Source organism: Apiospora phragmitis (genome assembly GCF_038363925.1).
Source record: "Apiospora phragmitis strain CBS 135458 chromosome Unknown utg000014l:1.0-1827420.0:1.0-1829600.0, whole genome shotgun sequence".
Classification (NCBI taxonomy): Eukaryota; Fungi; Ascomycota; class Sordariomycetes; order Amphisphaeriales; family Apiosporaceae; genus Apiospora; species Apiospora phragmitis.
Genome location: NW_027117414.1, coordinates 1,757,947 through 1,785,778, shown reverse-complemented (window position 1 = coordinate 1,785,778; position 27,832 = coordinate 1,757,947). Strand labels below are relative to the sequence as shown.

Sequence of the window (27,832 nt, the reverse complement as noted above, 5' to 3'; positions counted from 1 at the left end):
CAGTCGTGCCCAATGACGTTAAGGAATATGTCATCCAGTATCGCGCTAGCGACTCTTCCTCTTAGACCTCGACTTCCTCCGATACATTGAACAAACCTGCGGGCTGATTGGAGGCTGGATATGACGTGGGCTATGGAGAACTGACCTCTTATGGTGACCGTCAGGGGAAGGCCTACGAATTGACCAATCTCCATGAAGTTCAGATATACTTGTACCCTGGGAATCATCATAGGTATATTGATAGCGGATGATAGTCCGCGGATCACCCTAGAAGCTCACTGCATCAATGTCCACATACTTCTGATGAAAACGGACGAGGTTTGCATGACCAGAAACTTCGCATTGTACCGAATCATTACCTATCTTCCCCGAAAGTCATACATACTCAGTTTGCTGAGGTCAAGGTCATCACCAGTGGATATAATTGGGTTGAGTGTATGAAAAGCAGCCATGGGAAGCATTGCAGTCGTCTGCAGGCGCACTGCGCCAGCCACGGAGGTCGGAGGCATGGCTTCGTGACTGCAGAGGAAGGTACGTCTTCGGGCTGTAGCAGTCGCATCCCCTGTCGTTGGTTACGACGCTCGTAAGGGGATCACTTGCCAACCGGGCCATGAGGACAGTCTGCCCCCTTGGTCCCAGCAAATAGCCGAAGTTCGTATGTTCTCCTAAATCTTGGGCCACCAAGCCAACAAGTCGCAGCTCCCCGTCCTGTACCTCCCCTGAGTAACTCAACTCGGCAGGCCCGGCTGGAGACACAGCCCCCTCCAGGCAGGTGCAACACCGACGCGTCTTTGGCCATTGCTTGGACTTATACCTGTTCTCAAGGGCTATGGGACCCGCCAGGATGTGAGGAGGTCAAGGGCGCCAGGTTGCATCACTGCCAACGAGGAAGCCAGGACGACCCATGTCCTGCTATCCTCTTATCAAGTGGCGAACTTGTATGATCCAGGATGGTCCTCGACATGGCGGCACACATAACCGGTTTCGAGTCAAGGATAAATCTTCTCTCGCGTCACGTAGGTTTACCTGTTCAGGTTGGAGGGTCGAAGGAGCCGATTCGGCGTATAGGAAGTCGGAGGGTTTGAGACGAAGGGATCGGGATGTCTCGGGTGCTGCCCATAAACGTGCGGACTGCCAGCGTCGAGCTGGCAGGGTGGTCAGCCCACCACCGACGCTTATTCGTTCTGCACACACAATCATCCAGATGATGCTAGTGCTGGGTTGTCGTGAACAAAGTCGTAACTCGTAGGTATCGATGGAGGGGCTAGTGATGTACGATGTTATCGCGTAGGGCGAGGTGATCAACGAGGATCTAGCTAACCTTCCTCGACGCCGCGACTGTCGAGGCCCATGTCTTGAGAAACTTGCGTGGCGTGTCGTCAGGGGGATCGTTCTCGATGGGCGCGAGAAATCCCGGGGTTCCCACTTCCAAGCTGTCCTCATCTACCGTCGAGGTGAAACTGCTTGCCCTTGGGTGCTTCGTCCGCTCTCGCTTCCAGTAGCATACGGGATCCTCACCGATGAACGTCCAGCTTGCAGAAGTTAAGCGCAAGTGAGACACACAAGTCGATGTAGATCTCGGCATGAAATCAGGCAGGTATAGGACAGGAGTGTGCAGTGGAATCAGGTTGGTGCCACCCTGGGGTTGTCTGCTGTATTGCCGGTCACATATCTGGTAACTATCTTTTGTGACGCTGCGACGGTCGATCGAGGCGGTGGGAAATCGGTTCACCCTTGGTTACTCGGCTTGAGCGATATTAACAGAAACTCTTCGGTTCCTCGTCGAGCAGATGTGGTTCGGAGTTGTGATTCGCATTCACGCGGATGTGACCTCCTTGGTACGCGCGCAGCACTATAGTGGGCACGCGTGTAAGGCGGATCGGTATATCGGCACAACAGACGGTGGATGGGGTAGTAGGGTCGGTGGTCAAAAAGCCAGGCGTTGATTAGGCCGGGGTGACCGGGTGGGTACGCCGTCTGCTTCCCGCCAGGCGAGAAGCAAGTGCCATCCGAGTAACGCATCCAGAGTTGGCCTCTATAGTTAAGGTCGGCTGCTAGGGCGGGTGTAGGGACTGGGCCGGACGTGGCAGACGGTGGGGACTGCGCTTCGCTGCTGCTGGCGCGAAGACACGACGGGCCGGGGGCAGTACGCGGTGCCGAGGGAAGCGAGCCGGGACCTGTGGCCGGGCTGTTGCTGCGGCTGCGGATGGTGACGACTTCCTGGCCACGAGCGGAACCGGTCCTCGGGGGGCCCTGGTGCAGGACGACCGACTCTACCTGCTTAAACTCGTCGAGGGGAGGGGAGATAGTCGGGTCAGGGAGGAGCAGGGCCATGCACCACTCTCTCCATTGCCGCGCCACGGTGTCGTCGCCCTCACAAGGCCATTGCTACTGGCCGTTGTGAAACAAGCGCAGCGCGGCTTCAGCGCACAACACGCCGCAGGCCCAACCGGTACTCTGTTTATAACCCTCGCCCGATTTGTTCCACAGCTACCATTTATAGCCCGAGGGCGGGACTGCGAGGCCGAGATCCCAGGCGCGGGCTTCGACTTCGTCGGCGGTGCCGCGGTGGACCCTTCCGGGCTGCAGCGAGTCGAACATGTAAGCTTGGCCGGTGCACTGGCTGAATAGGGCGAGCCTCCAGTGGTTGCCTTGGTAGGCCGGCACGAGAATCAGTTCGGAATTCTTCAGTTCACGACAGGTCCGGGGGGCGAGTGCCCAAGGAAGTGGCGCCGCTGAATGACCTGGACTTTGGCACCTTGCACGGCCATTCTGCAGAGCAGATCGACGTTGGACCCGCCGAGGCAGGGATCGGCACGCAGAGATGGGAGAGCGGCGAGGATGCCTAGCATGTAAGCGGTCGCGAAATCCAGCTGCTTGACCGTCTCGATGGCCGTCTTGGCGAGGGTGCGCTCGGTGCCGTCCCGCAAGAACTGGCGGTGTACTTTGCCGGCGACGTCGCCGTCTTCGATGCGGGTTACCTCGGTCGACATCAAGGCCTCGAGGTCTCGCCTGACAAAGGGGATGCTCGGTGACAGTCGGGCGTAGCAGACGAGCAGGGGACGGCAGCTCGGTGCGGCAGGTTCGAGGAGGTCCTGGCGCCGTGATCGTCTAGTTGGAAGGTTTGACTACGGATGTTGCTGCCGGTACCTGCCATGCTGTCTCTGCTGTTTGTTAGTGAGCTGAGCTTGGAGGCTGACGGGTGACGAGAGACAATGGGGAGAAATTCGTGCTAGATGAGTCTTGCTTGCGCGTGCGTAGTCTGAATCACACAGATGGCAGAGCAGTGGGTTGGTGCTGGGCAAGAAAAGCAGGCAAAAGAGACCTACTTGGTGCATTGTGTCAATAATGCAGGATGTCTATTCTCGGTGAGCTTGCTGCCGAGGACTGTTGCCCAGCTCGGCCAAAGGTGCCGTACTGCATGCTGGGTCAGAAATGCTTGCTTTGCAGGCCGGCGCGAATGGGAGGGAGTGACGAAGAGGAAGTGGTGGAGAGAAGAAAAGAACGAGCTGGGACCTCGCTTACCTTGGGACGAAGGTCGTCCGAAGTCATATTATTATTGGTCATGGATCCTAGATGCAACTAAAAGTGGACTACCAGCACTACCAGCCCTACCAATGGGGTTTAATAGTATCCATTCAAACAACGACACGCTAGGAGAAAATGGTTGGTTATCTACAGCTCTAGGTGTCTGCCTGGCGGAACGGCTGCCCAGGCCCTACGCCCTACGCACTGTAGCTTCCGGTGTTTGCCTGTCACAACTAAGACTGCCCCGCTTTACCGACTTGCCCATTCCATCCCACCTCTCTTCGCTTTTCTAGCATTACTTCGGGCGCTCGAAGTAGGGATAATATCATTTAACCGTGCTTCAGCCGCCTAGGATAGGACGCTGAACACTTGGAAATACTACCTCTAAGCCGGTTTGCTACTAATTAATTGTTTAGTGTTACAGGGATGTCTGGTGGCCTAATAAGTATGACGACAAGATTGAAATGCACGCCTAGGTAGGGGCCCCAAGGAGTGCTGACAGGAGCTTGAGAAAAATCCTTGTATATAAGCGATAGTTGCCCTTTATGGCTTAGCCCGGGCGTAATAAAAGTGTGTGTGTGTGTGTGTGTGTACCCTACAAAGGCGCTAGAATAACGTACATATAGCAAAAATTACGGCTATTATGACAGCTATGCGGCGCTCGAGTTTAGTGAAGGCTCGTTTGACCGCCGGCGAGGACGAAGCCCAGCGCACGGGGAGGGGAGTGTCGGCCGCGGGCGCCATGTAGTTCGAGGGGCGACATGACAGGAGAATACAGAGAGCCACGTTGGCCGCAGACCAATCGAGGCTATAGAATGGCAGGTGGGCGCAAGCTCGAAGTCGCGTAGCGCGGGCAGCCCGTCGACGAGGCTCGGACTGAGACGTGCGGCGTCGTCCATCCGTGGATCGGGCAAGTCACCCTCCGGGTCCGAATACTGTCATAGTTCAAGATCGCCCTCTTGGAGAAAGTTGGTGCCTCGTGATAGGGGTAGCTTCGTCTGCGCCGCGGAGGCACTTCCTTCGTCGCGTCGTGTCGCGTTGCCTCGGCGTCTGTCGCGGGCGTTGGCTGGGTGTTCGTGATTGGAAGCGTAGTTAGGTGGAGTCGACAGCACGTACGCGCGTCTCAGTATGCGCGTATCGATGCGCGCAGGGCCTGGTACACGGAAGGTACGACGCCGCGGCGAGGTGCTATCCAAGCACACGGACAGAGGCAAGTGCAGGCGTTGCCTCCCGGTGCACTGATACACTCCACGATCGTCACCCATTAGGATGTCAATACACACCTATTTGCGCCCTCAATAGATGCATCCTTGCATAAGCATTTGAAGCGATCAGAGTTCATCGCCACCGATGCCGAACCAAGCTATAATCACCTATCTTCTATACCGCCATTCAACATATCTCGCAGATCCTACTGAGCCAGATCCCATCAGCTCTTTAAACTCCTCCAGAGCTCCAGGCTGCCCATATCGCTTCTTCAAACGCAGAGGCCACTTGTCGATAATCGTATTTTGCGACTTCATCTCCATTTGCATGAAGTCGCAGAATTCCTGGAATCGATTCTTGTGAATGTACCTTCATAATTCCGAGTTAGCTGAACTCCCCTGGTCTAGCAAATAAGGCTGAAAAGCATAATCCATGATCATACTCACCTGTCGAAGTATTTATCAAAATCCCGGAGGCTTTCCTTGTTCGCGGCCACGCGCAGCATGTCCGCATCATACATCGATGGTATGGGGGTTGGATGGAGGTACTTCATAGCCAGCCTTAACTCCTTTGCCGCTTCTGCTTGTTCATCCGCTGCCGTTGTGACTTCCGATATAGCGTTCATGAAGAGTGTGATTAGAGTCGCATGAGGGTTACACCATGGAGGTCTGAGGAGATTTCCAAGAAGACAGACAGTTCGAGCAGGCCCAAGATACCCCCCGTCGGCTATGTTTGCAGTCTATTTAAAGAGTTAAAAGGAAAATTTCGCTAACCAAGGAACTGCTAACTGAATTTGCAGGCTTACCTCTATACGGTCAAATTGCACATCTTTACAATATTTCGTAAGCTCTTGGGCATCTGTGTTGAAGAGCTCGAAAGATATCTTCAACTTGCCCAGAAGTCTGTGAACGGATGTCAACAGATCTAGCACATAGTAATAGAGCTTCACATAGATGTCATTCTCTGCAGCGCCAGAGGACCTCCGGACATCTGCCACTGGCCATCCTTCAAGTGGATCTGCCGAGTCTTTCATCGGCCACGTGCCTTCTTTGCCGAAGATGGTACTGTATATAAGTCAGTGCTCTAGGCTCCTCTTCGTATATCGCCACGAGCGATGTAGGAGATCTCACGGGTTAGGGATGGTGAAGGAATCCCAAACAGACGCGAATGGTAGGAGAATACCATGTTCGCGGAACTTGAATGCGCAAAACCGACGACCGGGTTCTTGAGAGAGAAAGCTTCGCTCTCTGTGGTCGATTCTCTCGGGAGCTAGAGTGACAGCTTTGCGGCGTTCTTGCGCATCTTGTAAGGAAATCTGGGGTACCTGGAGGTACTGACGTAGGCTCATCCATGCTCTTTGTTGGAGGGTAAGGCGGAGGCGCCTTTGACCGAAATCGAACGTCTTGCCAAGTAATGTGTCGGGGTGTTTGTTCTCGACCTTGATACACACATTCTCGATAGCTCTACCGACATCTTCTCGCATCTTATCCATTAGACTCTCAGGTATGAATGCTGAGTACCACAGGTGTAAGGCATTTCTTGCAGCCCGCTCAGTATCGTCATCTAGCAATAGCAACAACAGTGTTATTGCGTTGCGCGCGACGGTGTGAAGGTCCTTGTCGTTCAGAACAATCGAAATATCTCCACCATAGGTTGGGGGAACACCGTGGATAGTCTTGAAGACATTCCTCAGATCTCCGGATGCTTTGATATATCAGGTGAGCATTCGTGGCTTTGTGTGCAGAAGTTTGAGGGACTCTAAGCATACCGGCGAATAGCAGATTAAGATCCTCCTCAGCGTCCAAGCCTTCATTTCTTGTTAGGTTCACTACGTCGTATGCTGGAATATTGCCCCAGAGGTATTTCCCTGTGCTATTGAAAGCCACGAGCGGATCGCCCCCCATAAATCGGGGTTTTCTACCATCTGCTTCCCATTGCGGACGCCACGTAGCTTTGAGAAGCTCAGATTTACAGTCCACTTTATGTTCTCGCCAATGGACTTTTTGGCAAGCAGGGCCACAGTACTGTAAGACGGAGTTTCAATTAGTTATCAAACTCTGTTGTGCGTTATGCTGGTTTTGCGTACAGAAACTAGAAGGCACTGTTTGCATGTGAATTTCCCCGGCACTCTGCATACTTGGTTGGCACAAGCGGGGTATTTAGGCGGAGGGTGAGAGGCCATCAGCCTGGACTTCGTTATAGCAACGACAAGCGTTAATGCCACAAATTTATAGACTCAACGGCGGTGCTTCTAGAATGATGCTTTAGTTGAGCACGAATAGACAAGTGAAAGTGAAGGGACGAAGAGATAAGAGTAGAAATTCCCCGGTCGGGAGGTTTTCGCAAGGCTCCTAGACAAGACTCCAGCAGAAGATAGATGATAGATTCTCTTGGGTGGTAACGTGAAGTAGTACATCCTGCCGATCCTCACGGTAAAAAAACGCTAACAGGAAAGATCACTGGTTGTTCGGGTGACATATGTTATGCAAGCAGCCTGATCAGTCCATCAGCATGCAATATTCCATGATTGAGCACATGTGACCGACCACCTTCTTAGTTGCATTGCCTTGGAAGGCGAAAGCCTGTATGGCGGCATTGTGATAACGCCTGGTACGTCGAAATTGGGCATAGATGCATACTAGAATCAGCGGCAGGATTCTTAAGGATCAAAAAGAGGCCCTCCTAGATGCCCTCACTAATCATATGAGAAAGAAGGATTGGGCAATGGCGGCATATTAACAGGTTGCTTCGTAGAAAGGGAAGGGCCTCTGCTGTTTAGTTCTGGGTAATTAGATCTTTGAAGGATCTCATCCCCAGAAGATACTTGTTAGAATGGGGACAGTTGTGTAAACCCTGCGAAACTACTGCCCCTCATCAGTAGCGGCCTACATCTATTCTTGCAAGGGGAAGTGGAGCCTCCACTACCCCGGCTTATCAAGTTCTGTTGAATACGTATGTACAGGCCTGAAGTCAGGCCTAGTACCCTCTATTGGGGGGGGGTGCCCCTGTATAGCTACAACAGCCTGAAACAGCTGGCTGACAGTAGCACACACAGGCCTAACGCACAGGCCGAAACGCTGTAACAAGGATGGTTTCAGTGGGTTTTGAAGTGTCTGATGAGACTTGCTCACAGGCCCATCTGAAGACTCTTACAGAGCTGCTGGTTGACCTTAAGGGCCTGAATTTCAGAAGTCAGGCCTCAATCTCGGAAGGTGAGCCTGAATTAGGCTTTTAGGGGTCTTAACTAGTATTGGATGGACTGCGTTATCCTTATAGTCGGGCCTGAACAACGTCTCAGGGAATGCCTGAGACGTCCCTTATTATCAGGCCTACAGGGCCCCGATGGCAGGGCCTAGACGGTCCAACTGACCTGTAAATACAGGCCTGTTTCCTATCTTTTAGGTAGTTTCTCTGAGAGGGTTGTAGCACTAGTTGTGTCTTCAGTTGCCCTCTCTTATAGTACTGGCAGAAGCTCTAATTGACGCTATTTTACACCCTCTAGAAGACATTATTCTCTACCTATCAGTTCTTTTTCCTTAAGCCTATTTTACCCTGGTACTGCTATTGCAGTACTGTTATTAGTATTCCTATAAGGCCACCTGCCTGGAACCACCCCTGTAGCACTTCTGAGAGGTGTTCATTGCTACCTGCTACAGGGCATCTCAGCCTCCAAATCCGTCCAGTAACAAGGGACCTTCGACCCCTAAGTACACTGAATTCCTCTCCCCCTGCGCAATAAATCCACTACGTCTTTCTCTTGCAACACTCATCTGTCTATCTTTAATATTCACCTTCTACGATTTTGGGATACCTTCGCTGTCTTAATTATCGTAACTTCTCCGGTTCACACTGAGACTGGCAATATTCCCTAGTATATAGCCCGCACAAAGCGTGATGGAAGAGCGTAAGCTACTACACGAAAGCTATATACCTCAACTGAGTGAATAAAAGAGTCCGACTAATTGATCAAAATAGTTATATGCTTTATGAGCGCACAAGCCGCAGGCAAACCATATCCGAGATATCTCTATTGAGCCCATGTACATGGCCACATTTACCCGAGGCTTATTAACGACTCTGACAACACTTACATCGACACATTTGGTTCAGATTTACACCTGCGGCATGAAGATGAGGCAAAAAGTCCTCTCAACAATTTTGCGATTGATGAAGGCACCACAGTCGCGTCCATGCTTGCGGAGCTTGGCCAACACCTCGGCAAAACTCAGCTCAGCCTACAGAAATCGAAGTTAGCCAAAACAAGCCTAGTGCTGACATATATTCCAGCTGCATTACGTACTTCGTGGAGTAAGTACTGCGCAGTACACAATAAACACGTGGGTGGAGAGGGATAGTACGATGACTTTCTTTTGGTATGTACGAACGAAGCTTCGAGCGTGCGAAATCAATAGACTGCTTACAGCTTCCCTCAGTCAGCACCTATTACGCTTGCCACTCCTGAATGCTATCCGGAAACTTCACTCTCCTGACTTTCTTGCTCTTCTTCGTTAATCGGCAATTCCAAATCGCTTCCGTGCACCGGCTCTTCAAGCTCCGAAGTGGGAATGTCTACCGGCCATGCGTCGCCTTCTGACCTTGCATCCTCGTCCGGTCCAGCGGAGGCGTTTGGGGAATGGAATCCGTCATTCACCCTGAGCTCACACGACTTGAACATAAATTCAGCATCAGTCCTCAAACTTGTTCAAGGTGACCTGCGCGTAATCTTACCTGAGTGATGGGCATCGAAGCTTCGTGTCTCTTTAGTCGCTTGAGTTCAGCCATGCCACCCTCCAATACTCGCAGCTTTTCTGTCGTACGGGTTCGCTCAACTGCGGACTCAGGGCTTTCTCCTGCAAGGCATTGCACCACGTCATTCTCAAGATCGTAGACAGTCTCCGGAGATAGAAGAGCAGGAAGCTTCTGTATCAGGCATTGCTCGATGGCAAGGACGCTGATATCATCCACAAGCTTCTTCAGAGCGACCTGGTATTATTAGTTACGTTCGCGATTGAAAACCAAAGGCTGTTCCACCAACCTTGTAGTACGCTTCCATCATGTCGGCGGCCATAGAGCAAGAGAGCTTATCCATATCAGGCTCTGTAACGAGACACGAGGGTATCTAGCAGGGACCTCAGATTGATATTATACTTGAAGGTAGTATCACTCAACTCGCCTTCGTCGAAATACGACTTCAGCTGATCTTCAAGCTCGCGACGATATCGCATCGCCTGTGCTTTCTGGACGTTCTCGGCCAGGTAGTGGTTGTACGTAATCGGGTGCCCTGATATGTGCGGCTCTAGGATCTCTTCGACTTTCGTGCTCAAGCCCGCTCTGATATCCTCCATTGACGGACCAACAACCTCTTGTAGTAGCGACTCGGCTGTTTTCTCATCTGCGACGTACCGAAGCGCCGAGCTGACCGTGGTGAGGCCAGAGGCGAGGACGCGATCGGAGAGATCAGTAACCAGCCCCTTCCAGGGCTTGCACTGCTTTCTGAAAAGCTCGGCGACAATGAGAGGCTGGTACGTGCCTGGCAGCTCTCGTCCCCGACTCTCCTTCATGAGTACTTTCACTTCGTCGATATAGTCAGGCCGTGAGATACAGCGAGCGTCGTGGTCATCAGCCTCACCTTCCTGGATTGTACGGGCATGACCTTCGGTGCGCATCTGTTTGGCAAAGTCGGAGAGGGTGTTTTGCACGACTGCTCTGAGGCGCCTTACGTGAGCCGAGGGCCCCCCGGAGTTAGCAAAGAATGCATGCGTATACACGCCGTCGGTTGCGGCTCTGATCAAGCTCGAGAACTCCATGCTCGCCTTAAGGAGGTATCTTCGCTGCTCAGGGACGGTAGACCTCGCTGCTCCTAGCCTGGCGAGCTTCTCTCCGCATTTCTGGATTCCTGTGCTGACGTCGTCAAGAACGTTTGGAAGCTGTCGGAGAATTTGGTCCCGTAAAACCTGGCTGAGACTTATCTTCAATGATGCGACGCCGAGCTGCGATGCATCAAGACAGTCCAGACGCCTCGTGAGAAGAAGTCTGCCTCCTTTCTGTCTCGTTCAGCCGTCGACACGTCACGCTCCGCATAAGTTCTGTTGCGTAGCACGTGCCATCCTAGTCGGAACTGGACGTCCTCGTTCTGGGCAAGCTCCATGTAGAATCGCTCGCTGTCAGATCCTTCATCCAAAGTGTCCGGCTTGGTGATCAAACCCAACGTGCGAGTCCCTTGTGGGTCTAGCACTCGAGCGTGGCGAGTCACTTGTTGGAGGGCAAAGTCGCTCTTCGCCGACACGACAGCCAGGATGATGCTGCGCGGCTTTTTCATATAAGAGAGGACAAGGGATTCGACAAGCTTGGCATCCGCTTCTGTCTGGTCCTTGTTGCCAGCCAAGAAGAGACCAGGCAGATCGACGATGGTGAGATGCGGCTGGGATGGACCAGACACTTCGACACGAAGGACGTCGGTGCTGAAAACATTGTCGCTGCCGCCAAGACGCATCGTTTCTTTGGCCTGTTCAATGGCCTGGCCAATTTCCAGATCGTCATAGGTATACTTGAACGCCTCGAGTCTCTGCTTCTCCTTGGGGGATCGGCCAGGGCCAGGGTGAATGCTGATGTGGAGGCCCACAGAGGGATTGCGCCGCAAGATGAGCTCTGTTGCAAATCGAGTGCATAGGGTGTCCTAGAAACAGTAGAGGGGTCAGTTGGAGGTTGCTACGGCTGTATAAAACCCTGGTATTGACTGCCAGACTGACCTTGGTGGGAAACGACATGCCAGAGATGGCTTCGAGGACAGAACTCTTGCCCGAGGACTGGTCTCCACAGACGATGATCTGGGGCAGGTCTACGAACCGGCTAATGCCCTGGGCTCGCAGCGTATCGATGATATCCAGCAGGTCCCGATGGTCCTGAGACTGCAGTAGTTTACTACCAACTGCCGGTGCAGAGTCCATGATGGGCTGTATGTTTCCCTTGGTACACTTAGAGAATGGATTAAGGGGGGTTGCATAGGATAGCGAGGGAGTTTTTGTTTCCCCATGAGACAGTAGATGAGCTCCCTTTATGGGAGAAGAGAATACAGCGGGACTAGAAATCCCCGTTGGTCTTTTTCTAACAAACGAAATCGGAGACTAGGTCTGCGCCAGATTTACTGTGACACGTAGGGAGTTGTCTTGGTTAAAAGCGCGACGAACGCTGAGCCAATCTCTATATTTAGCGGTGAGTGATGCAGTTCCACAATCAGTCGCTTGCTGCGGATCAGCCGCCGCGGCCGATAGATATGCCTTGATCACCTGAGGAGAGCAACGAATAGGCTAGCCAGCCGAGAATTTGGATGTTGTACAAAGCATATTATCACAGGTCTCCAGAAAAGCAACTTTGGCGACGCTCTTGTCTTGGAAAAAATTCGCAACATCACGTACTGAATCATACCACAACGCCACCGCGAAGAATTCATCGTGGCTTGTTACAGATTGCAAGAGGGGCTCTATGTTTGATTAGTTTCTAATCGATATAAATACGGAAAATGACTGGTTTGCTGAGGGATAGCAGTGAAAAGTCCCACGTCAAAACGGAACTTGGCTACTAGATACGGGTACTTGGAAATCTGCAAACGCGCGTTGGACCTTGAGCTTAGTACCTCTGCAATTTCCTTCCAACCTTGAGGCTTTAATTTGGCGAACGGGGAACGTAGGTTAATTCCCCTTGCACTCCTTCCAGGCTGCCAACCTGTGATTCTCGTCTGATAGAAGCGATGGAATCGATTGCAAATATATTCCCTGGTGGAACGTTGTTTTCGACAAACCGCAACTTGGCTCGACGGCTGAATATTGAATTCCAGGGATCCATGCCTCACGAGGTTTCAAAGTTTTCCCCGCTTATGCCGTTTGTCATTGGAGTTGGGATGGGAGCCGAGTAGCAGAATCTTCCCGAAACACGAGTTCAGCTCTACAAACGACAAGCGGAATCGGCAAGAACGGCGGCACCGGCAAGCTTCAGAATCCCTTATCTAGAATGGTGATGCATTATAATGATTACATGCAGCGTCGCTGTGTACAATATTCTGCTGTGGAAGTGGTCTAAGAAGTATGGGACGACAACCATGATGGAGAAGAGGGCCAGATTCAGTGGGATTAAGCAAGGGTAAGAGCTGGTATAAAGATCAGAACTGATATAAAACTCAACTAAGTGGACACTTCAATGAAGGCCTTTTAAAAGCCTTTAGACTTTATATATCCAACGGCGACGATGTATTAGAATACAATGAACATGGTCACTAAAGTTGATCCTCGGCATCTTTCGCCTCGTACTGCCCAGTCACAAATCACCAAAGTGAATAAAAGGACCACTGCAAACTTATTAGCTTGGGATAGGCTTCCTCCAAGCCCCTTGCTATCTTCCTTCGTTGTCTTCCCTCTGTCACCTTCCAGCGTTTCCTATTTTACCTCCTAACTTGCCGCTGTGTAAGTGTTGGAAGATGAACCAAGACCAATGAGAGGATCTCTTGGCACATACTAATTACGACAAAGACCACAAAGGCTCTCTGGAGAACCTTGGGTACTGTATCTCATCTTCAAAGAAGTCTTCTTTACCGACTCAAGCAAAGGAAAAGGCAGCCAGTCTTCAGGAGGCCTGTACGTACCCCATGTTCTCCTAGTATTTAACCACGACGCCATTCCAGTTAAGATTCTTCGGCCACACTACCAACGTATCAAACCTTTATGTTTATTCTTGACTCTACACATTCTGTAGCTTTACGTACTTATCAGCAACCATGGAGAACTTGGACATAAAGATGCCTCGGCCGGAATCTCCTCACGATGACGAAAAGGGGCCCAGAACACTTGGTTCAACTCTCGAGGACCTACAGACCGAAGACCAGCGAAGAATCCTCGACACAATCACTCAATTACGGAAATGCGGTCTTGATGGTATTCTATCCCTCCCTGAGATCGTCGTATGTGGAGACCAGTCGGCCGGCAAAAGTTCCGTATTGGAGGCCCTGACTGAGATACCTTTCCCGAGGAGCGATAACCTCTGCACGCGCTTCGCTACGGAGATCAGCCTCCGTCGAGAACTTACCGAGGCCCTCACTGTTAGAGTAATCCCAGACAATGATCGGAGCCAAGAGGACCAGAAGCGAATCAGAGAATTTTCGCAATCTATCACCGATTGCAAAGACCTACCCGTCATCATAGACGCTGCGAAAAAGGTCATGGGCATTGGCGATGGTAGCAGCAGTCAAGACTCGGACCAGGCGCCCGGCAGCGCTTTCTCCAAGGACACGCTCAGCCTCGAGATCAACGGACCCAACCGCCCGCAGCTTACTCTGATCGACATCCCGGGGCTCATTCAATCCGCCACGAAAGGAGTCTCGGAGGCAGACGTGGCTATGGTGACGGAGATCACAGACCGCTACATCAAGCGACCCCGTACCATTTGCTTAGCTGTCATATCGGCAACTAACGACGCGGCAAACCAGCCAATTCTCCAGCGTGTCCGAAAATTCGACCCGCAAGGCGAACGCACCCTCGGCGTTATCACCAAGCCCGATCAGCTGCCCAAGGGTTCTGGCTCCGAGTCCAAGTTCCTCGAGCTCGCGCGTAATGAAGATGTTTTTTTCAAGCTTGGATGGCACGTCGTCAGGAATCGCCGTTTTGATGAGACCGCATTTTCCGTGGAGGAGCGCAACGCAACGGAGGCGCAGTTCTTCCGTACTTCGATTTTCAACGTCTTGCTGCCGGAGATGATTGGGATCGAAGCGCTGCGCACAAGGTTAAGTCATCTCTTGTTTGAGCACGTCAAGACCGAACTCCCCAAGCTGAGTAAGGACCTCGAGCGGATTCTTCACACGGACAGGGACGAACTAAACCTGTTAGGCGATATTCGATCGACCCCTACGGCGTGTCGTAGGTACTTAGCACGACTCAGCATGGAATACCAGGAGATTTGCAAAGCGGGTCTCAACGGGAACTACGAGCACGAATACTTCAAGCTGGGCGCCGAGGAGACATTCTCACTGGAGAGCAAGAGCACTATCGCCCGACTTCGAGCCGCTGTACAGTATAGTAACAGCAAATTCGTCGAACAGCTCCGAGAAAGGGGCCACAAGTATATCTTCTCGTCCACGCCGAAGGAACTACAGTCCGATGAACAGGAACTGCAAGAGAATTCCACGTTATCGTCGATTCGGCCAAAGCCACTCTCCCAGAAACAGTCAACGGCGTGGGCTGAGAAGATGCTCCTCCGTTCGAGGGGTACGGAGCTAATTGGGAATTTCAATCCGCATCTTATAGGCGAGCTGTTCTGGGAGCAGTCTAGCCTGGAGGGTCTGGCCAGCAGCCACATCGAGCAAATCAGCCAGCTGTGCAATGATTTCCTCGCCAATCTGCTAGAGCAGAAGGCCCCGAAAGAGATGCAGGGTCGCATCTGGTAAGTAACTTGGCTGCAAAACAAAAAAGATATTAACGCTCCCTTGAATACTAATATTGCTGGGTAAAATACTACAGGGTATCCATGATTCAGGATACGTTAAAACAGCGTGAGCAGGCAGCACAGAATGAGTTGGCCAAGCTCATTCAGGACAGCAAGGAATTTCCTATTAACTACAACCACTATTACACGGACATTATCGAAGAGCGGCGACAAAACAGGCTGAAAGCACGATTGGAATCCTTGGTTCCCAGCGGTCTCGCACACGTGTCCCATATGAACTGCAGCCGTGGCCTCCACTATGAAAAGTTCGAACCGGGTCTTGAGCTGAGCAAGGTTATCTCCGCCTGCATGAAGAGCAACGTAACAACTACTGTCGACATGGATAAGTTCAGCGGCGAGGAAGCCCTAGACTACTTACGAGCCATTTATTATAAGGTGCAGTACAAGATCTTTATCGCCAACGTGACGACTCAGGTGATTGAGTGGTTATCAGAAGGTAAGGTACAAAATGGGGAGTTGGAAGCTCTGCGGTGCGAAACTCGAACTGGAAAGTCGAGAATATATCCTGATTTCTTCATTGCACTGCCACTTGCTTTGGCTTTCATTGATCCGCCTTATAAAGGACCGTGAGGCAAGCCTCGTAAAAATAACGGCAAACGGGCAGGACCGCCCTTGGTTTCCTTCGTTTGCTTGCCTTACAAACTAAAACCGGTTCCTGACGACCGGTGGCACAGAACGTACCTGGTTGCTCACGACACAAACAACGCAAATCAACCAATACAGTCTGTTTCTATATCCCTGACAACGACAAACGGGACTGATCATTCCCACTTTTCAACCACCAGCTCTGTCCACGAAGCCTATTATACAAACGCCGGCAAGAATCTGTACGAAAAAGCTCACCCTCTGAAACCGGTGGTACAGGATATTGAGGCTGCCTTATCAACCTCTTTGTATCGGCGAATCCGGAAACAATATTGCAAACCACTCAAAGCTCGTTTGTTTCGAGCACGGCCTCCTAGCTTGTTGGGGTGGATTGAAGTTAAGGGAACCCCTTCTCTGTACCCTCCCTCCGTCAACCTTGCTAGCCGCGGTGCCACCGACGTTTCTGTAATTATACATCGGCCTAGACCACCATTCATGGTAAGTTGTATGCCAAACAGCGTTAGCACTTTTGACCAGTGACATTAGTCCACGAGGTGTAAGACAAGTCAGTCTCGATGACGCAACATCACGGGAGGAGACGCAACTTCCCACGCAACTCTTACACGTTGTCAAAGGAGTATGGACTCTGGTTTTGTATTAATCAAATCGAAGCCTTCTCCAATTGAAGGAACCCAGCCAGGTCGATTCTGAACAGCACTCAGTAATCATTCACAAGCCCTGGGACGCTTTTTCGTTCATGGAACGGCCAACACCGACGCTGACCAGCCATGCGGGTTGCGGTTCGCCAGCACATTATCGAGGTCGTCGAACCGCTTCTCCGGCGTCACCGTCGACTCGTGAGGGTTGGGGGAAGGCGCCATGCGCAGGCTATCCTGGGCATCACTGTCAAGTCGACTGCCCCAAGACGTCTGATTGATCGTGTTAGTACATCTAGCTGCGGTAATTGCCAGTGGACCGTAGTGAAGCTTACTATATGAGTAATCAGAGCGTAGATCTTGATAAAGCCGTGGAAATAGCCAAAGAGGACGGAGACGGGGTAAAATAATGAGGTCCTGGGGATGGCGACGCCAGAGACCAACAAGCTTGACCACCTTGGTGAAGAGGAACATCCAGACCACTTGGGCGATCAGGGCGTACTGGCGGGTCTCGGGTCCCCAGTTGGCCGTGCCCCCACCACAGGGACGGCAAAATCAGGGGGTCTCCAATAAAGGCCAGCGAACTGAAGGTTGCCAGGTGAAGAGCGTAGGTACACCACGGCTGCTGACTGTGATGCGAAGGAAAAAGAATGATTAGTTCCCATCTCGTAAGGAAGGAAAATAGCTAAATCCTGATGGGGAGAAGAGCAGGAAAAAAGACGGTACTCGCGTAATCACGTAGCGCTCCTTGACCAAGCTCGTCCAGTTGCTGCGGGCCCAGCGGGAGCACTGGTACATGAACTTCACGCAGTATTCGAGCGTCGTCTCGATCTCGCACTCCTTCTCGTACTGAATCCAAGTCTTCCACTGGTGGTTGACGAGCCAACGCGTTACAAAGTTATCGTTATTGGCGTTAAGGATGAGCAGATGTGTCGTCCGACTAGGTCTGTTGTTCTTGGTTAGCGCCAATCGTATGTGAAGTCAACGGCATGTTTGATCAAGCATCAAAGTGAGAACTAGGCAGGTTAGGTAGAGCATTTAATTTTCACATCTCAACTAGTGGCCAGTCTAGTCAGAGGCTGGCTGCCCGGGCCTGCCATAGCCAGTGAAAAGTAGTAAAGCTCAGCAGGTGATTGATCAATATGCCGCCCTGGGCCAGCACCCTCGATGCCCATGCTTGACAATAATGTCTCCTCGGCTAAGTCGCAGGTGGCTTGTCGTCGATCATCCGAGCCAAGGGTCGCGGTTGCCCGAGGATCATGCTCATGACGACGCCTACCTGCGCAGTCGCACGCAGGCCAATCCCTCGTGGCACTCTTATCGCTATCCTCGCGCCCGCGTCCGTGTTCGTGGGCCCGAAGACCATGAACTAGGCCGTCGCCTTGCGAACGTGCCCGACATAACAATGCCCTGACGCTCCTGCCGCAACGCTTCTCGACTTCCCAATACGCTGGTCCGGTCCTGCCCCAATATGTGCCCATCGCGCCGATGTCTAACGCAGCACAGTATCACATCCACCCGTGACCTGCATGCCAGCCATGTGCTTGCCAGCGTCGCCTTTGGCGGGCATGTGCAGGCAATTTCAGATTACCAAGTCGGGTCTCATGCCTAATGAATGCGACCCCCTTGCTCCCTCCGTCGTATTGCGCCAGGCGATTGTCACGACCATTGGCGTAAACCAGCCCCGTCGATGCGACCAGGGTCTTTATAGTTACGATACACGATGATCTACAGGCTACACCAGCAATCCATTTCCATGTCCTGCCAGTGTCCATTGCATAGTAAGAAACTGCCCCGGTGGGGACGGGTTAGGTAGGCCAGTGGGGATGTGCTCGTGGTCGGGCGCAGCAACAGCAATAGAAGTGCTGGATTAGCATAGATCTACGAGACAATCCTGTTGCTGGACGTCAACGATCCCATCGCATAAAAGAGCCAATTGACCCCGCCCCGCCGTTGGAGCGCCACAGCGCAACGCCACAAATAATATACCCTCTGCACTTGTAACCTTCGCAGGCTTGGGCTCTGTCCTTGTTGACTAAATCTTCATTGCCGCTATCAGCTACTATGCTGTACGATGTTCGGACTTCTTCAGCTTCCCAATGAGCTCTTGGCTATTATCTTCAATGGGCTGGATGCCCAAGGCTTCTCCGTTCTTCGGTTAGTGTTGGAAACCGCACGCGCTCTGTAGTAGGTCCTTGGATAGAACGGTTTCGCTACTGGTCCCTGTATTGATCTTATCGCTGATGTCTTTTCTAAGGCATATATGGGTCAATCTGCATACTAATATACATGGGGGCTGTCACGCTACGGACACCCCCAACGGTCGGCCTACACCATGTCCGACTCCTTACTTTAGAGCTAAGTGCCAGCGCCTAGCTATGTGCTAGTGCCTAGCACAACTGTTTCCATACGCCTGCCAACAGTTAGCATCGAACCAGGCAAACCGGGCCACGCTGCTAGCGTTCAGCAGCCGATACTTCCAAACCCGCTACCTGATGCTCTCGACGCTCAGTCTCGTTAGATAGTGTGGGGTTTCCGGGTGTAATCGATCATTAGAGGTCCTTATTTGATATAAGGAGCGATGAAGTCTGGACAAGGGTGATCGAAACTATAGGAGCGAGACCCATTTAATTCACTTTTCGCTTCCCTCTGTAAGGGGTTGCTGTCAACAGCATATAACTGTTTATTGCGCGCTGTGCTGGGAGATAGGCTGAAGTCTACTTCCCCTTCTACGCACGTGGGGTGCTCGCAGAAGATGGGCTTGTCTTGCTCGAGGTCTCTGATCTCCTTAACGTATATGCGCTAGAAATGATCGTTTATCACTGCTGGCTGACTGTATATCTTTGGCTCGCAAGGATCACAATAGTAATAAAAGGTCGAAAATTCGAGCCCCTACGCCAGCAGAGAGTTTTGAAGAAGGTAATTAAAGAAGGATGGTGATAATGATGAGATGGTGGCGCGAAACTAAATGACAAAGGCGGCATTTCTGCATTAGCGACAATCACACCACGAAGCTACCTAAACCAACCCTATGACAAGCCTTGCCTCCACCAAATTAGTTTATCCCATATGCACCTCCCATTCGGCTCTCAGAAACCATATCCTCAATAACACGGCCAAGATCACACAAGAAACACGGCTCAGCGCGTGCCTGGGGCCGTGGATGATTTGCCAAAGCAAGATACCTCGTCTCCATTTGCATAGGAGCCAGGACAGAATGTCCGCGCTCTGCTTGACAGCCTCTCTGTAGTCACCACCAACCCAAGCCTTATACTCATTAGGGCCACCATAACCTGGAACCCACCAGTCGCGGCCTCCGACATTGTGCGCCTCCATAATACCGGTGACTCCTCCAAGCTCGAACGTATTATGGATTGCCGCCATAGTCGTAAGCTGCTGTTCGACAGCCAGAAGCAGAGAAGTATGCAGTTGGCCCATATACCAAGTCACGTAGAAGGGAGATTTGCCGGCCGAGTCCTCGAAAATCTTGCCCCAAACTTGGTTTCTGAATTCAAGACAATTCTGGACGTGGCGCTCGTAAGTGCTAGTGATGTTGAACTGGCCATTGGTACGGTCTTGGCCCTCGCGCCGAACAAAGCCAGGAAGCGGAGGGCCGCTCTTGAAAGCCGAGAGATGGAACGGAGGGTTGAGTCCAGAACAGTAAGACCGGAAAGCAGGTGCGGGGAGTCTCGGAAGTCAACAGAAACCGAGTCAGGTCGAAGCCCCAATCCTCAAAGATAGAGAGAGCTTTCTAGACATCCTCCTCTGAGGGATCTCCGGGCTCCCTACCCAACGGAAGCCCAACGCACAAAGAGCTGGCAGCTTCTCGGGAGCAGCCAGAGTTTGCACAGACATCTGTATTTCTGAGGGGGAACATAGACGGGGGATTGGGGAATGAGCCGTTATAGCGGACGGGGACCGCTCCAGAGGGAGGGTTGCCGAAAATACCCTCAGCTTCGGAAGCCATTGCTCGCTTGACGGCGTTTTTCCTTGCAAAGTGGTTGACGTGGAGGGAGAGAACTTGAACCTGACCAAGTAAGCGGATGCGAAGAGAAGAAATAAGGGCAAAATATACGCCAATCGCCCGAGGCCGTCAATACGGGAAAGGAGGGTGTGGAAGGTAGCTACCATCAAGAAGGGCAGATCAACAAGGCTACAGCGCAGGTACACTGACAGCGACGTTGGCCGCGGCGACTGGGCATGTGGACTTCGGGTGGAAGGTGGGGTAGGTACATAGGGGTGTGGGGTGCTAGTACTCAGGGCGGTGCCTTAAGTCTGAGAACGAACGAGTTATACTTGGCAGAGGCAGGGTGCGAAGAAAGAAAATTGCACACTTACCGAGCTGCTTCTTGATATCGACGATGCGCGCGAGGAAAGACTTGGTACGGGCGTGCCACCGTGGCTGGCCAGTCTACTTTGTGCAGACGTGCTATATCACAAGGGCTGTGCCAGGAAAGGTTGGTCAGAAAGACTTGGAGGGATGCTTGGTCACGAAAGCTTATGGAGGAAGCCTTGGTTAAGCGGGGTAGGGGACATGCTAGTACAGAAATGTTGGAAGGTGTTGTTGGGGGAGGTACTGAAAGAGAGGAACTTGTGGAGGCGTGAGGGCACGCCAAGGAGATACTTACTTAATGCGGCGCGCTGAATTAGGCATGTCAGATCGGGTATGCTGGATGGGAGAAGCTGGGATAAGATGCCTGGGGAAGAGGCGTGAGGGCGCAACGTGGGAGTGTGCGAAGAAAAAGAGACCGACTTACCTGGTGATGTGGATGATGGACTGACAAAAGGCGTGCGAAGGTCGAGATAGCGGTTGATGTGCTAACGTAGGGAGCCCAGTCAATTAATCGCTCGATCCGAAAGAGAAAGGAAGGGGTGTAAGTGGCCAATTAGCCTGCAGGTAGGGAAGATGATGTACTTCTATTGGCCAAAGGCGTGGTAGTGGAAGGAGAGAGATGAGAAACAAGCTCCGGTCAACAGGGTGTGCGACGAGCAGCGGTGCTTGAACGAACGAACCAACCAGAGACGCCGGATGCAATGCAATTTAAGGGCAGGTAGTGTTACTGGGCTGACGATGGTGCGCTTAAAGAGAAGCGGTTTGGAAGTTGCGTACGAGAACCAGAGAGAAGAGGTCTTACCTATGTTGCTGCCGACCAAGATGGTACTTGGGCTGGGAGATGCCCTTGGTGTGATTGTGGAGGGCTCGGTGCGGGTTGATGAGGCGGTGGCTTGGCTGAGGAAGCTACGCTGGCGATGGATCTACCAGCGGGCTGCGCACCGAGATGGAAGCAAGGCCAATGTCTTGCTCAATAAGGCAGTAGGCGCGCGATAGGATGTAGGCGTGCCTGGTTTAGGGATGTGGTGTTAAGAGCTGTGGGCTGGGAAGTAGCTCGAGCTGGGCCGGCAGCGCTGCTGGGGATGGGATGGAAGAGCAACACCAGATCTCGGTCTTTCGATGCAGATGGGTATTGGGGGAAGGCCACGTTCCAATCCAGATGCGTGCGCGAAAGGGTATGCTAAATGCCCGGCGGAAGATGGGATAATACGAACGATGAGATGGAATCAGACTCGAGTCAGCAACAAGCGCACAAGGCCGGCGGTCTCTAGTGCCAACTCGGCTGGGTGTGGAGGGACGGCCATCTTCACGCAAAGGGAAATATTGGGCTGTTTGGAGATGCTGCTGAGGAAAGGTTAGTGTTGGGCGCCGTGCGCTTGCCAGGCCCGACGAAGTCAAGTAGCCTGAAATAGTTGATCCTCGGTGCCTAGGACACTAAAAGGTCCTGGGACAATTACAGTCGTTCTAGAATACGTACCCGTAACCCCACCTCCACGTACGAAAATAGCTGCCAGCGGGTTAGCTCCCCAATCTGGGGTGCTTATTTCGCACACAGAAGCTTGCCTACGCGCCCCGCAGATAAGCATAACCCAGATCCCACGACAGGATTATCCCCAAGCTGTCCACCTAGGATACCTGGGGTCTGGTTGAAAAGAAGTGGCGCTTCAAAATTAGACCTCTCTGTATTTGATGATTGTTCTCATCCTTAGCAGGTTTATCGAACGGAGATACCAAAACTGAGATGTATTATAACTATTTCTACGAAAGGTACAGGTCAGCCAATGATGAATGGCACTAGCTCCACCTCGTCTTATCTTCTGGACCGGAACAATAACAAGATGAAAGCAATAAGGACTTGAGAACAAAGCTGCTACAGGCCAGTTGCACGTGAGCTAGCTTTTGTCCTGAAGATGTAACCGTCCGTGGGATTGCGCTTCGGCGCAGGACGTGCGGCGCGAGTCGCGACAGGACTACTGTCCAGCAGCTATCCCAAGCGCTTTGCCATGGAGGATCCGCTGCTCGCGCGGCGACGGGGTCGTGGGCGGATTGAACGAGGCCCCAGCTGCGAGGACTTGCCTGGGCGGACATTCTGCAAAGTGGCAATGCAGGGTCCGTAGATATTGTTCGATCCAGAAGGACAGACGAACGAACAACGATGGGTATTGCCGTAGAATAGTCTGGTGGGATGCGGCTGCTGGTTCTGCGGGAGTCTCCGTGGGTATGGCTAATGTACTCGTCTAGCCAGGCATCTGCATCTGCTCGGCGTGTACAGCAAGGCAGGCGTCGAAACGGGGGCGCAAGTCGTTAACAGCTGGCATTTCCGAAGTGCGCAACAGGCAGCTAGGATGAGACGACCGGTCTTCGAAGCGCAGGGCCGAGAAGCAGTGCGTGCACTTATGCTCGAGGAGGTTCCAAGCTCGACGTCGCTACTGGGGTTGGTACAGGTGGGTAATCCAAGGAAGCGTCGACGACTTGCAGGGCAAAGACGGGCTGGAAGAAGCGCTTTAGCTGGCTCGTGCGTCGCAGCACGTGACGCTCAGCACAGGGCTGTGTGTTGCACCGGAGGGCAACGCCCGCAACAGACGCCGAGGCGACGCGACACGACTAGACGAAGGAAGTGTCTTTGCGGCGCAAACGAAGCTACCCTACTACGACCGACCGACTTTCTCCCAGGCGCACACTCCGCTTTGTGCACGCTTTGCCGGCCGATGTCTCGAAAACAGCTCGCGCCTACGGGTTCTACATGCCAGCCTACCCGAAGATGTGCCCGACTCCCTCTCTCAGTTTGATGCCTTGGCGAGTTGGAACCAGACCGCCGCCCTGCTCTCTCGGAGTATGTCCTCCAAGCGATCTTGAACTATAACAGTCTTCGGACCCCGGAGGGTGATTTGCCCGATCCACCCTCCCCGGCTGGGCGACGACGCCCTTCTCAGTCCAAGCCTCGTCGATGGGCTGCTCGCGCTACGCGACTTCGAGTTTGCGCCCACTTGCCATTCTATAGCCTCGGTTGGTCTACGGCCAACGAGGCTCCCTGTATTCTCCCGCCATGTCGCCCCTCGAACCACATGGCGCCTGCCGCCGACACTCCCCTCCCCGTGCGCTGGGCTTCGTCCTCGCCGGCGGTCAAGCGGGCCTTCCCTAAACTCGAGCGCAGCATAGCTGTCATCCCCATCAAGCGGCTCCGCAACTTGTGCATCGTCGCCAACAGCGACCAGGTCAAAAGCACCCTGTCCGGCCGCCTGCTCGAGATTACCAGCACCATCTCCTCGGCCGACAACAAGCAGATCCTCGGCACCCTCGAGGTTGAGCACCAGCGCGGCATTACTGTCAAAGCCCAGACCTGCTCCATGACATATAGCCTCACCTCGTCGAAGCCTGGGGCACGTCGACTTCCGCGCCAAGGTGACCCGGTCTTCCACCAGATGTGGCGGCGTCGTGCTGCTCGCCGACGCCAGCCAGGACATCCAGCCCAGACAGTCGCCAACTTCTGCGCGTCTTCGCCGGGGCTTCCAGATCCTGCCCGTCATCCACCAGATCGACCTGAGCGCCGCCGACGTCCCGCGTGTCCTCGACTAGCTCGAGGCTACTTCCGAGCTTGACCCTGCCACCGCCATCGGCGAAGCCCTAAAGACGGGCCTCAACGTCCAGTCGCTCCTGCCCGTCGTCGGGAACGTGCCCACGCTCGAGGGCGACCACATGAAGCCCCTGCGCATACAGCTAGTGGACTTGTCATAAAACGAATTCCGCGGTGTCATCTGTCTGGTGCGCGTCCTGGACGGCACCGCCCGCGCATTCGGTCCTTCGACAGGGCAGGTCGGCTATAACTTCAACCGGGCGTGAAAAAGACTCAGAACGCTAAGATCGGCCACACCTTTACCACCGTGGGCTCCGAGGGCATTCTACCCTCTCCCCACCCCGGCTTCGAGGAGCCCAAAACCATGATCTTCGCCTCGGCCTTTCCTCCATCGCATTGCTCTGCCATCAGCTATTCCAAACTATGTGCCATTACGCCGACCTCCTATAGTTTGTCGCTAACCAGTGCCTCGGCCGCTTGTCATTCTCGGCTGTCCTGCGTTGTTTGGAGCACGGCAGGCGTCCCGCGTGTTTATCGTGGTGAATGATTTAGCCGAAGCAGGAATCCAGACTGGAGTCGTCCCCGGAGTTGGTGCTGTATTTGGGACGATCCTTGATATGACCCTTAAACGAGACTACCAATTGAGTTCTCCAACTGTTTCGTGCATATCTGTTGCCCCACAATGGGGCATATCGTACGCCCAGACGTTGTCCGCTGTGCACTGGAGACATGATTAACATGTCTTAGAGGGATATCCCCCAATATGAACTTCGCCTATCGCCGGAGATAAGCGATGCTCCCAAGACCTCGTCGGCGGCATAGTTCAGGCGATCTGCCAACCTACTCTATAATGCGTACGATTTTGAACTCTTCATGGACTAGCAGGTGGCCGCCTTTCGACGTGTTACGGAAGAATGTTACAGGGCGTGCGTAGTCACGGGATGCAGCATTAGTGGCTGTACTTAGTGTCTCCTCCCCCGTAGACCTCGGAGTGTTGTAAAAAGGTGCCGACCGTACACAAGGTTGGTTACTCTTAGGAGTGAGCAATTGAATTTGCAGCTACTAAAGCAATAAGCCGCACTTCAGTATCTCGGGTGCGAAACGAAACCTTCAACTTCATCTGTCTTTTCTCCACCTCGTGGCCTTTTACGATGGCCTGTGTTCGCGAGAATAGGTGCGCAATTTGCCGCTTCGAAATTGACATTAATGATACTGTTACTGGTAATGCAACCTTCGATTTACACAGCGCCGATGCTGACCCTTTTTTCTATTACAGTCGAGATCGGAGACTCTACGCGAGAATTCCACTTTGAACAATGCGGCTCATTTGCTCCGACTGCCAAACTAGAAGATGATAACAACAGCACTCCTATCCATTTGTGTCTCAGCACCGAATGTCAATTCAGTAAACAATCAGTTCACTGGTTTCATCGAGCATGCCGCTCCATCACTCAATTACTACTCTCGAACGAGGTTTTCGCTGCATTAAGCTTTTCTTTCAATCCAGACCATATCGACATAGCTAAACGAGAAAGGCTGCTGCAGCTCGACTTCTCTCAACACGCTGCGCGAGGAAATGTTTCTTTCCAAGAAGGACGTCTTCAAAGGCGACCGTGGTCTAAGCAACTTCCAACCGAGTTATGGTGTTTCGTTGCATGTCACTTTTCTGTGAAAGAGTACGCTGCGCTAGTAGCGGAGCGGCTCCGCAATGAACTATCCGAGCCTGGGGAGACCGTTCTTGATCTGCGGCTACCTATCCATGCCGAATACAGAACTATCGATGGCGCTAGCTACGTATCGCATCTTAGTAACCAAGACGGGCCAATACGTACCATTTCGCGAGTCGAGACTGGAGAGGATTATTGTGGTGTTAAGCAGTTGCGTCTTCATACTGCGGCCGATATTCTCACCCTTCCAGAAGCTACCATTGGGTATTCGAGAACCTGGTGGTCTATCTCATCAGGGCACCGGCTGCTACGTGTACTGCACGATGTAAGTGTACATCTACTGGATTCGCTCTATGTTTCTAAGTATTTCTTAGGGCCTCAAAGTACGTCGGATCCTTCCGTTTTCCCAGGCAACAACGGATTTTAGTTCGATCCGTATCTCCGACCCAGCTGCGAATCCGGCCCAAATGATCAAGCTTACCCCTAGTCCATCGTTTGCTTTTGATCAGGTCTGGATGCAGCAACTTCAATGCAACCACCCTGGCGTTAAAGGGTATTTCGCACAATTGGGCATTAGCGGAACCATTACTATTCGCGAACATGTTGACGGAATTGATCCACGGAGTTTCTCACAATCTCGGAGTTTTCCAGGCGAATCAAGAGTTTGGGTATATATGCCTTTGCACCAAGATGAATATTTAAAGGCTATCTACCTCAGGGTTCGCGACCGGACCATTGCGTCAATTACCAACCCGGATGATGTTTCAGTAATTGTAAGTCGGTACAAGTGCCTTAGCTATTACTAGCTAGCTAATTTGCTAGTTCACGACAACCCAAAGCCAACAAGTCGTCTTTGGATGTTACGTCGACCCCCTTAAGCGCGGACTACGATACTGTCGAGTCTCAGGTCTCCCCACATGCACCCTTTAAGATGCTATTACCTCATCGCCACTCGGAACCTGGTTTTAATTCAGCCTATATATCGGCTATCGCGTTTGAGGACTTTTACAAGATAGATAACTCAAGTCCTTCGGCATCGACGATAATTCGTAACCCACCTAAAGGCAGCAACTTCTGGTTTTATTCTTCTTGTCCGCTTTCTCATGCCACCGAAGTCGTTCTATGTCGAAAGTACGGTAAAAGCAGCGGGAGAGTTCTCGGGATGCTTATTTCTTACAGCAACGGTAGCCGCAGCTCTGTTGGGCAATACAGGCTGGATTGGGCACTGCAACCTATCGCAATTAATAGTAATTGTTTGATGATTGGCAAAAGGGGATACCAGGATGTGGAGCTCGAGGTTGGTGATGCTTCTATAAGAAAGTCGTCAGTCGCCTGGAGAACCATACCTTGGTCCGGACAGTTGAGCTGGTGGTTTACAGAGCACGCTTCTGTTATCGAACATGACTAGGTTGTGTGTAAAATGAATGAAACTAGGGTTCAACCACCTCGTAATAGGTGTATTACATATAAGATCGTGTGACCAACCAATCTGGCAGCACGCTGTAGCATGGTTCAGCGTGAGATGGAGGCACATCAAGGCTCAGGAACAGCTTATGTGCTCCATACAGTGAGCACATGTTCGGAAGGGATGAATTGGTATGCGCTCCGACACCAAGAACCTATATTGACATATTATTATTATTAATAATAGTACGCCGTAGGCCGAAGGCCTTCGGTACATCTACCTATTTCCTCGTGTAATAAACCGTGCCGAAGCTGGACTAAAAATACACGCTACTATATACTAGAATCTACCTCGCGTGCTCAACGTTACTTTGCTGGTTCTCACCTACCA

At 52.3% G+C, this 27,832-nt stretch overlaps 11 protein-coding genes across 11 annotated transcripts; 4 read left to right on the top strand and 7 right to left on the bottom strand.

Moving 5' to 3' along the window:
• Positions 1 to 1,728: 1,728 nt before the first annotated feature.
• PG994_015182 (uncharacterized protein) lies at positions 1,729 to 2,334 on the bottom strand (the record flags this gene model as incomplete). The annotated part of the gene is made up of 1 exon (XM_066866591.1): positions 1,729 to 2,334. The coding sequence occupies one exon, from the start codon at positions 2,332 to 2,334 to the stop codon at positions 1,729 to 1,731; it is 606 nt and encodes a 201-aa protein (XP_066708267.1).
• A 353-nt stretch (positions 2,335 to 2,687) lies between these two features.
• Positions 2,688 to 2,993, bottom strand: PG994_015181 (uncharacterized protein; the record flags this gene model as incomplete). The annotated part of the gene is made up of 1 exon (XM_066866590.1): positions 2,688 to 2,993. One exon carries the CDS (start codon positions 2,991 to 2,993, stop codon positions 2,688 to 2,690), a length of 306 nt encoding a protein of 101 aa, XP_066708266.1.
• Positions 2,994 to 4,466: 1,473 nt separating this feature from the next.
• Positions 4,467 to 4,793, bottom strand: PG994_015180 (uncharacterized protein; the record flags this gene model as incomplete). Its single annotated transcript, XM_066866589.1, has 1 exon — positions 4,467 to 4,793. One exon carries the CDS (start codon positions 4,791 to 4,793, stop codon positions 4,467 to 4,469), a length of 327 nt encoding a protein of 108 aa, XP_066708265.1.
• A 108-nt stretch (positions 4,794 to 4,901) lies between these two features.
• On the bottom strand, positions 4,902 to 6,758 carry PG994_015179 (uncharacterized protein; the record flags this gene model as incomplete). Its single annotated transcript, XM_066866588.1, has 5 exons — positions 4,902 to 5,103; positions 5,181 to 5,473; positions 5,540 to 5,798; positions 5,865 to 6,438; positions 6,503 to 6,758. Coding segments are annotated over 5 exons (1,584 nt in total), but the record flags the coding sequence as incomplete, so codon positions are not given.
• Positions 6,759 to 9,199: 2,441 nt separating this feature from the next.
• On the bottom strand, positions 9,200 to 11,681 carry PG994_015178 (uncharacterized protein; the record flags this gene model as incomplete). The annotated part of the gene is made up of 6 exons (XM_066866587.1): positions 9,200 to 9,400; positions 9,463 to 9,717; positions 9,770 to 9,831; positions 9,899 to 10,778; positions 10,835 to 11,410; positions 11,484 to 11,681. 6 exons carry the CDS (start codon positions 11,679 to 11,681, stop codon positions 9,200 to 9,202), a joined length of 2,172 nt encoding a protein of 723 aa, XP_066708263.1.
• A 1,148-nt stretch (positions 11,682 to 12,829) lies between these two features.
• On the top strand, positions 12,830 to 15,657 carry PG994_015177 (uncharacterized protein; the record flags this gene model as incomplete). Its single annotated transcript, XM_066866586.1, has 4 exons — positions 12,830 to 12,870; positions 13,257 to 13,361; positions 13,480 to 15,159; positions 15,237 to 15,657. Coding segments are annotated over 4 exons (2,247 nt in total), but the record flags the coding sequence as incomplete, so codon positions are not given.
• Positions 15,658 to 16,562: 905 nt separating this feature from the next.
• On the bottom strand, positions 16,563 to 17,829 carry PG994_015176 (uncharacterized protein; the record flags this gene model as incomplete). The annotated part of the gene is made up of 5 exons (XM_066866585.1): positions 16,563 to 16,736; positions 16,966 to 17,085; positions 17,202 to 17,403; positions 17,521 to 17,531; positions 17,743 to 17,829. The coding sequence occupies 5 exons, from the start codon at positions 17,827 to 17,829 to the stop codon at positions 16,563 to 16,565; spliced, it is 594 nt and encodes a 197-aa protein (XP_066708261.1).
• A 1,694-nt stretch (positions 17,830 to 19,523) lies between these two features.
• PG994_015175 (uncharacterized protein) lies at positions 19,524 to 20,430 on the bottom strand (the record flags this gene model as incomplete). Its single annotated transcript, XM_066866584.1, has 2 exons — positions 19,524 to 20,151; positions 20,273 to 20,430. The coding sequence occupies 2 exons, from the start codon at positions 20,428 to 20,430 to the stop codon at positions 19,524 to 19,526; spliced, it is 786 nt and encodes a 261-aa protein (XP_066708260.1).
• A 1,104-nt stretch (positions 20,431 to 21,534) lies between these two features.
• On the top strand, positions 21,535 to 21,792 carry PG994_015174 (uncharacterized protein; the record flags this gene model as incomplete). Its single annotated transcript, XM_066866583.1, has 1 exon — positions 21,535 to 21,792. The coding sequence occupies one exon, from the start codon at positions 21,535 to 21,537 to the stop codon at positions 21,790 to 21,792; it is 258 nt and encodes an 85-aa protein (XP_066708259.1).
• Positions 21,793 to 23,861: 2,069 nt separating this feature from the next.
• Positions 23,862 to 24,395, top strand: PG994_015173 (uncharacterized protein; the record flags this gene model as incomplete). The annotated part of the gene is made up of 1 exon (XM_066866582.1): positions 23,862 to 24,395. One exon carries the CDS (start codon positions 23,862 to 23,864, stop codon positions 24,393 to 24,395), a length of 534 nt encoding a protein of 177 aa, XP_066708258.1.
• A 1,126-nt stretch (positions 24,396 to 25,521) lies between these two features.
• Positions 25,522 to 26,843, top strand: PG994_015172 (uncharacterized protein; the record flags this gene model as incomplete). The annotated part of the gene is made up of 3 exons (XM_066866581.1): positions 25,522 to 25,591; positions 25,647 to 26,362; positions 26,412 to 26,843. The coding sequence occupies 3 exons, from the start codon at positions 25,522 to 25,524 to the stop codon at positions 26,841 to 26,843; spliced, it is 1,218 nt and encodes a 405-aa protein (XP_066708257.1).
• Between the last annotated feature and the right edge of the window lie 989 nt (positions 26,844 to 27,832).